The 8,685-nt window shown below is 35.0% G+C and overlaps 1 protein-coding gene across 1 annotated transcript in view; it reads left to right on the plus strand.

Moving 5' to 3' along the window:
- SPEF2 (sperm flagellar 2) overlaps nt 1-7,424 on the plus strand; it is an 83,706-nt gene extending 76,282 nt beyond the window's left edge. The window contains 3 exon segments of the mRNA XM_030466868.1: nt 1,424-1,612; nt 1,741-1,863; nt 7,362-7,424. Coding sequence (XP_030322728.1) covers nt 1,424-1,612; nt 1,741-1,863; nt 7,362-7,403 — 354 coding nt within the window. The 3' untranslated portion in view covers nt 7,404-7,424.
- Nucleotides 7,425-8,685: the final 1,261 nt, after the last annotated feature.

Consider the following 8,685-nt stretch of genomic DNA (forward strand, 5'->3'; position numbering starts at 1 on the left):
TAAATTATGGGTTGGTACCACATAACGTTTCAGACTAGCTTTAAATAGGAAGACTTAGATCCCCAAAGACGTCCAAAGTTGTTTCTAACACCAAATTAAGAACCTAAACTTTTTTCCACCCATGGATGTTTTTTTGTGATCTAAATATCCCAGCTCTAACTGCAGGTACTAGAAGTGTAGTAAATATTATCTGTCAAAAATTAATCTGTTGAATATAAAGAGCTATCAAGTTAATCTCAAAGAATTTTTAATACATTTTATCTAGTCAGCTTATAAGTAGTCACTTAAACTGCAAGACTTAATTTAATTGGTCTCTTCACTTCCTCTTGTTCTGTGCTGAAAATGATAATGACTTCTGATTGGTTGGTGCCCACAGAAATATGCTTGAAACTGTAATGGTATCAATAGAAGATCAAAAAAACATATTCTAGGGATTTTTGTTACATTTACTAATTTAATTTTTTCTATCTCCAACTTATAATTTACATCTAGAGATAAGATCTACACAACTAATAACAAAATTACTGAGACTTAAGAGTTGAAGACTTTAAGTGAAAGGTACTTTGCTATGAAGTGCTGGTATTTGTGTAATCTCCACTGTTTAGTATTAAAAAATTGCCAATGACTCTACTCCTTCTGTGCTGAAACAGACATGTATTAAAATTTAGGACATGTAGGACAAGTGTGACAACCTCAGGTGACTCCCCCTCATTATGAGGAAAGAAATGGTATGTTTAATGAAATAAAATAAATCGATTTCCTGTTGCTTCTAATGGTCAGTGTACACAGCAGCCTAATCTAGTCAAAGCATTGTTCACCTACAATGAGGTGAAGTCCTTTCTCATCTCACTTTGTGCTCACAAATCTATACAATTTTTTTCCTCTTTGCTTGCTAATAGTAAAGGTTTAATTTTTCTGCATAAAGCCTTTCTCATCTTTTTCTGTTGACATCTGGTGAGCCTCTGTGAACTGCAAGATAAATTATAGTTCTTGCAGTGACTACTTGATTTGGACTAAAAAATTCATGCTGCTTTTTAAATGTGAACATCCAGAATTACCAAGTTTACTCCTTATATGAACACAATATCTTGGTAGAGTGTTTCAATTGTTAAGTATTAAGTATTTTTATGTTTTGTTGCTTTGAAGAATATGAGTACCTCATCTGAATGTTGGCCTCATTCCTGGAGAAAGGTGTATATTAAGTGTGTGGTTTTGGCAAAATTATAGTTATTTCTGAAATCTCAAGATCTATTCCTTCATCTTATAGTTCAGTAGAAAATTGTATGTGAATTGATTTTTGGTTTGTAAGAAATGAATTCTGAAAGTATAATCCACTGATAGTTAAAGAATGCTGAACTGAAACAGATGACCTACTGACAGACTATTTATTACCAGGTGTTTTACCTATGCTTTGTTTACTTAGGGTTTATCTTACACCAATGAAGTGCCAAATGAGGAAATTTTAATAGAAGATGAAAAAGAAGTCTTGAATTACATATGTGAAGAAACAATTTCAGTGGCAACCCTGCTGAAAGTGTTTCATACTGGAGGAAGTAAAGAAGAAGACAATAATAGGTTTAGTAATCCAGAGAAGGAAGACAGCTATGATAAGGTAGACTGGTTGATATAAAGAAGGTTCTTTACATGATATGATGAATAAGCATGTCCTGCAATCTTTGCTTTTCCCTTAATGTCTTAAACATTCATTAATTGACCTTTTTTTTTTATTTATTTTTTAAGCATTTCATCAAAGTATTCAAAGAATTAGGCTCTGAAGATCTGACACCCATTCCAGTTGCACTCCTTTTGGAGCATCCTTTCATTCAAAACTTGATCAACGTGTATCAAGAATACAGGCTTCCTGTAAGTGTTGCTTTCTAAAATCCAGAAATTTGTAAGTGCACATATTGAAAATTACATTATATCAGAAATGCAAATGTAATTAATTTAGATATTGACAAGTTGCAGTTTAGCCCAGGTACACAGCCGGTAGTAAATTATATCAGCTGTTTTTTTTTCCATGAAAGCTCCTTCCATCAAAGACTATGACCTCTTTTTTTATACCTGTCTTGCTGACCTACAGCTGCTTACAGGTCTTCTGTTCCTTGTCACTTGTGGCATTGCCTTTTCTACCACCTGTAGGAAGAAACTTGCTTGAATTATCATAGTAATAGACTGGTTTGGGTTGGAAGGGACCTTTAAAGTTCATATAGACCCAATTCTTATACTTTTAAAATTTATTAGCTACCATCAATCACCTATGTTACTTGTGGCTGGTAGGATGTGTTCAGGGCAGTACAATTATAGAAAACTATCAATCTATGAGAAAAGGTGTGGGTGAGAAATTATCCTATATGAATCTTGGCCTAGCTATGGGTTTCTGGCTCATGCTGTAGTCCAAAGTACTAGTTCACAAAATAATAAGTAGGATTGCAACCTTCAACTTCAGGAGGGCTAACTTTGATGTCTTCAACAAATTACTTGGAGAAATCCCATGGGCTAGGGCTCTGGAAGGTACAGGGGCTCAGGAGAGCTGATTTATTCAAGACCCACTTCCTCCAAGCTCAGGATTTATGTATCACTAAGGCCAAGAAACTGTGCAAGGGAAGCAGGAGACCTGCATGGTTGAGCAGGGAGCTTCTTAAAAACTCAAGTAGAAGAAGTAAGGTTGCAGTACATGGAGAAATGAACTGGCCATTTGGGAAGTTTACAAGAATGCTACCAGAGAATGCAGGGAGGAAATGAGAAAAGCCAAGGCCTCCTTGGGATTAAATCTGGCTATCAGAAGTTATCAACATGGGATCACCAAGAGGAAGTCAGGTCTGACTGTCTAACAGCCTTCTACAATGGCATGACTGGATGGATGGGTGGATGGATGAGGACAGTGGATGTTATCTAGCTTGACTTCAGCAGGCCTTTGACATAGTCTTCCATGGTATCCTCATAGCCAAGCTTAGGAAGTGTGGATAAGATGAATGGACAGTGGGGTGGATCAAAAATGGGCTCAAAGATAGAGCTCAGAGGGTTGGTCATTCATCTCACAGAGTATAGTTGGAAGCCTGTAACAAGTGGTGATCCCCAGGGGTCAGTGATGGTTCCACTTCTGTTCAATATAGTCATCAATGACCTGGATGAAGGGATGAAGTATTCCCTCAACAAGTTTGCTGCTGACACAAAACTGGGAAGGGAGGCTGACACACCAGAAGGTTGTGATGGTATCCAGCATGATCTGGCAGGCTGGAGAACTGGACAGAGAGAAACATTATGAAATTCAACAAGGTCAAGTGTTGGGTTGTGCGTCCAGGGAGAAAAAAAAGCATGCACCAGTACAGGTTGGCAACTGGCCAGCTAGAAAGCAGCTCTGTGGAAAAAGACCTGAGAGTCCTGGTGGACAACAGGATAACCATGAGCCAGAAATGTGCCCTGGTGGCCAAGAGGGCCTGTGAAATCCTGGAATGCACCAAGAAGAGTATGGCCAGCAGGTCTAGTGAAGTTCTACTCACCCTTCACTCTGCCCTGTTGTGGACACATCTGGAGTACTGTCCCTGGTCCAAGAAAGACAGGAACTTCTGAAGAGGGCACAGCAAAGGGATACAAAGATGATCAGGGGACTAGAGCATCTCTCTTATGAAAAAAGACTAAGGGACCTGAATCTTTCTAGCCTGTAGAAGAGAATACTGAGGGGACATCTTATCAGTGCTTATAAATATTTAAAGGGAGGATGTCAGGAGGACAGGACCAGTCTTTTTTTCAGTGGTGCCCAGTGATAGGGCAAGAGGACACAAACTTGAACACAGGAAGTTCCATCTAAACATGAGGAGTAACTTGACTCTGAGGGCAGCAGAGCACTGGATCAGGCTGCACAGTGATCAGGTGGAGCGTCCATCTCCAGCAACATTCAAAACCCAGCTGGATGCCAACCCATGCAGCCTGCTCTAGGTGAACCTGCCTGGCAGGGGTTTTGGACTAGATGATCTCCAGATCATAAAAACCTCTATGAAAATGAAATTCAGCCACTGTGCTGTTATTTGAGATCTTTTACAAGATAAATATAGCAAGTTAGGGTGTGGTTCATAAGGTGAAAATGTTTCTTAAACTGCAGTTGTAAACAGCGAAAAATAAAGTGTTTTGCTGAAAATTATAAATGGAATATCTAGCTTTCAATTTTTAAAATTTGAATTAGGGCAACTGATTCCTTTGGTCTCTTGATGACTTGTTCAATTTTAACCAAGACTATCTCTGGAAAAAATTATTTTCACTGGTAGGTTGTAATCTTGTCTTTTGAAGAAAGCTTTCTTTTTGAGGATGACCTCAGTACAAATGCCAACACATGAATAAGATTGGAAATTCCATTGCTTTTTCATCTGGGCTTCTTTTGCCCTGAGTAGAAGTCTTTCTGGTCCTAATTAGAATTTCCAAGTGCTTTGCCATTACCAATACATTTTTTTTTCACTTACAAGATGAAATTAATTCCTTTAGAATAGTTAGACCACATGCGTATGTGTGAGTTTATGAATGCCCTTAGTTAAATTCTGAATAAAATTATCTTTAAATACTTTAATAATAAATGAGATAATACCTTTTATTAGACCAATTGATTCAGATAGAAGAAACAAGCAGTTCTGCTTTTTCAACTGTATAGATTTGTCTGTTGAGGTTAGCCTATGAGGGGGTCTTCTTCAGGCCTGGTATTATTTGTTGTTACAAATTTTGCCTTTTCTCCTGAGGTTGCCAAATATACAGTAATACAGAAGCAACCAAATTATTTTAATAACTCTGCATAGTTGTCATGAAAAAATTATATACTGGCATATATTCTACTTTTATTATTCTTAATGCTTTCATTAATCAGTTATTTTGAGTGAAATACATTCTTATAATTACTGAGGATCATAAGGTAGTTTGATAACTAACATTCAGTTTGTTTATATCAAAACTATTATGCATTTAATAATGCTCTATTACATTTTTATGCTGTTTTCAAGTCCTGAATACTTCATTTTAAAAAACTCTAGTTTTAAAGAAAGGGTATCATGTTGTATTTTGATGCATCTGTGTTTTTGATATAATTAACACAGACAATTACATCAATCTTGTTCCTTCTAAATTAATTGTTATATTATTACTGCAGTTTTTGGCTTTGTTAATCATCTCAGTAGCATTACTCATATATTCATTCAAATAGGAGTTCAACTGAAAAAAGAATTTCTCATAATGTATATCAACATCTTTATAAAAATAAACATTATTATTTGAATATATATATATATTCAACATATATATATGTTGAAAAATTATTACAAATCCTTCTTATACTCATTTTGCTCAGCAGCCATTTACTATTACAAAACTCAAAAACATTCAGAATTCCATGTATCATTTTACAAAGTAAAAAGGCTTTCTGTTTAGGGATTGTTTAGACATTGTATTCAGTAAGGCTGAGGTAGACCATATTGTTCATATTCAATAGTTAATGCTTTGGCAGAAAAAAGTTCTGCTGAATCACTGTCATAGGCAAAAGCTGTAATAGTTATGAAGCTTGAAAAGCTTTTTTCATGTGGTGTTTTAAATGTCCCAGGTGCAAGAGAAGTAAAATTTAACTCAGTATTTAATTACCTATTTTTTAAAGAAAAAGAAATCTATGTTATGTTTTTTATTAAGTATTCCATTTAAAACAAAGTTGGGAAATGCAGATATACATGAAAAATATTGGTTTGTAGATTAAAAAAAAAAAATAGAAGTATCTCTGTGTGTAACAGAAGCATTGTTTTCATTATTAAAGACAAATTAAATCTGCACATTCTGTGGTGCTGCTCTGTCCCTCTCTTTTCTGCATCAGATTATAATTTTCAATCACAACATTCTTACATTTAGACTAATATTTAACATACATTTCTGTGACATTGCTGTAGCATAAAATTTTGGCTTTCTACACATAATTGCAGTATTGATTTGTCTCTATATGTCATTTGCTCCACAGTGACTAGGAGTAGCTTTCTGAAAGTTATTTTTTACAGGAACATATACTGAGAACTCCCCAAATTAAATTCACATTCAGTCATACCAGAAGTATTACAGTTTACTGAGATTGTCATCTGCTTCATGTGGTAATGATCAGTACTGATAATGAACTTGCTGAAGGTTCCATTCTCTAACGTTTACTTTTGTCAAACCGGAATTTAAACTCCTTTTTCTCAACGTGCTGAAGATGGACTCCTTATACTGAAGCATTTCTTAAAGTAAAAAATAAATGTTAGTAGTACCTTCTAAAACATAGGAATGATAAAAAGCTCTTTTAACATGGTTCTACTGAACTCACTGAAATACTCCTGATGTTTTTCAAGTCATATGAAGTATCATTACCTACAGTTTCTGCTTTTGAAAAATACATATATGTATTTAAACATATTTATTTTATTAAAAATGTGACTGTTAATTATTCTCCAAAAAGAAAAATATGTTTACTCACAATACCTGAAAATTCTAGAATGTTAAATTAGTATTTATCTTTACATTAAACATTCAACACAGTATTTTCACACAATTTCACACAATTTCAAAAATTTGTTGTTTACCCATGTTACACAATAAATAGTATTGCTGAAATTGGAAATCAAGAAGATTGTACCCATACAAAAATACTGAAAATTAATAAATCAAACAGTGTGTCCTAAGGAATGCACAACTGTAAAAATCCCTCAAAACTATACGAGGTCTAATTACACATACATAATATTACGAATGTTAGTTACTTATTTTGGGTTTTTTCCATTTTCTTGAAGTATTGTTTAGGTTCCGCTTGCAATACGCCATATAAATACAAAGAAAAGTCAATGAAGAGTTTCTCTCTGTATGTCCTGAATAATATTTGCCAGTTTAAACAAGCCTTAATACCTCTCTTTACTGATAAGTTTACCATGATGCTGAAAATCTCATCTTATTTTTAGAATTCCATTTTAACACGATAGTTTTGTGCTGAAGGCAATGATGTTGCGTGGATAACATGAAAGCTTTGTCTCTTTAATTTAGTGATACATCAGTGCCTCTTTTAGAATTGGGCCCAGAGAATATTCTTTCCACAATTTTCACTGTATGTTTACATTATCATTAGTGCACTTCACATACATGGCTCTTAAGCTGAATGACAACGTTGTTAGCACCCTTCTGGAAGACATTTTGTGTAACTCAGGAAAAGTTTGATTTATCCTCATCTATCTCCACTGAAGTTGGGTTTTCATCATAATCTTTCAGTCACCAGGAAGCTCATCCTGTAGAAAGCCAGACATTATTATTACAAGTTTTAGGGTAGATCAGGCCATGACATGAAGTGACCTTTTAACATTTCATTTTCCCTTTTATAGGATATTAAAACCTTTCTGCAAAGAGCTGAACAAGCACAGTAAACTGATGGAAAAAACACCACATGTCAAGACATCAAAATATGAGAACTCATTGTTCATAAATATTAAGAAGTCTATTTTTTTAAAAAGTTTGTGAGAAATGTTCCTTAGATCTAGAGGGCTCCCTTCCACAGGAAATGATTGCTTGTTCATAGCTGTGAGAGCAAGATACCATTACAATTACATGTTTTCTGCTACTTTAAATTAAAAAAAAAAAAAAAAAAAACAAAAACAAAAAACGGGAACATTATGGTTATTGTATTATTTTATTAAATAATCTAATGATACCTCTAAATAAAATAAAACCAGTTACTGAAGTTTAATAGACTTAGTAGTGTGTTCATTAATAATTGGTATAAGAGGAAAGCATGTCCAGTTCTTGAAAGTGGGCAAAAATATCTGGTCACTTTTTGTTCTGCATGTATTTTATTTATTCATTTTTCATGCATTAAATGATGTAACTAATAAATTTCTAAAAGCATGTTGCGATTCATGGCTAATAAAATAAGTAAACAAAAATACCATCTTCTCTAGGGTCAGGATAAACTAGCACAAGGACACTCTGCACATGAAAATTAGTGCTTGTTGACAGCAGTGATGTTCAATCTTTGTTATCCAGTCTTTCTACTAACTTTCCACTACATCTCAGTTCTGCTAGCACCCATTAAAAAGCTGCAGGCTCTTTTTCCAGTGCAGCAGAATACACAGAGCCCAAAGGCATGGGTGGCACAGGTTGCTGCTGCCTGGTGACCTCTTATCCCATCATCTTCCACTGAGGAGGCTCCAGATGAAGCAGTGAGGTGGGTGCTACACTTCATGTGGTTCTGCTGCTAATGGAGCACAGAGTATCAGTAGACACTAGAAATTCCAGTGCTGTTCCACACCGCTGCTGTCAATAATGAATTAAAAACCCTTTTTCAATCAGCACCAGACAGATGTTGCAGGTTTTCAGGCATGACAGAGGTTTGCCTAAAAATCTCCATAGCAGGAAATGACACCTAGTGGATGTTGCTTCTTGTAGCAGATTAAGCAGGTGTTGGCTAAACACTCCTTATTTACTGCTAGAGTGGTTGTTTCTTTTCTTATCCAGTGTGACTTTGCTGGTTTCCCTGGAAGCTGTTCTGGAATAGTTTTCATGGGAATTTTCCTGTTGAGAGTGTGTTCATGTTTCAACTTTTCCATTTTCTTCTGTCTAGTGATACTAACTGTAAGATGATAGAAACTATGTTTTTATGGAACATCTTACTTAAATTTTAGAACACTCTACTTAATCTTGTAAGTAATT

This window comes from Calypte anna, chromosome Z (assembly GCF_003957555.1).
Source record: "Calypte anna isolate BGI_N300 chromosome Z, bCalAnn1_v1.p, whole genome shotgun sequence".
NCBI classification, from domain to species: Eukaryota; Metazoa; Chordata; class Aves; order Apodiformes; family Trochilidae; genus Calypte; species Calypte anna.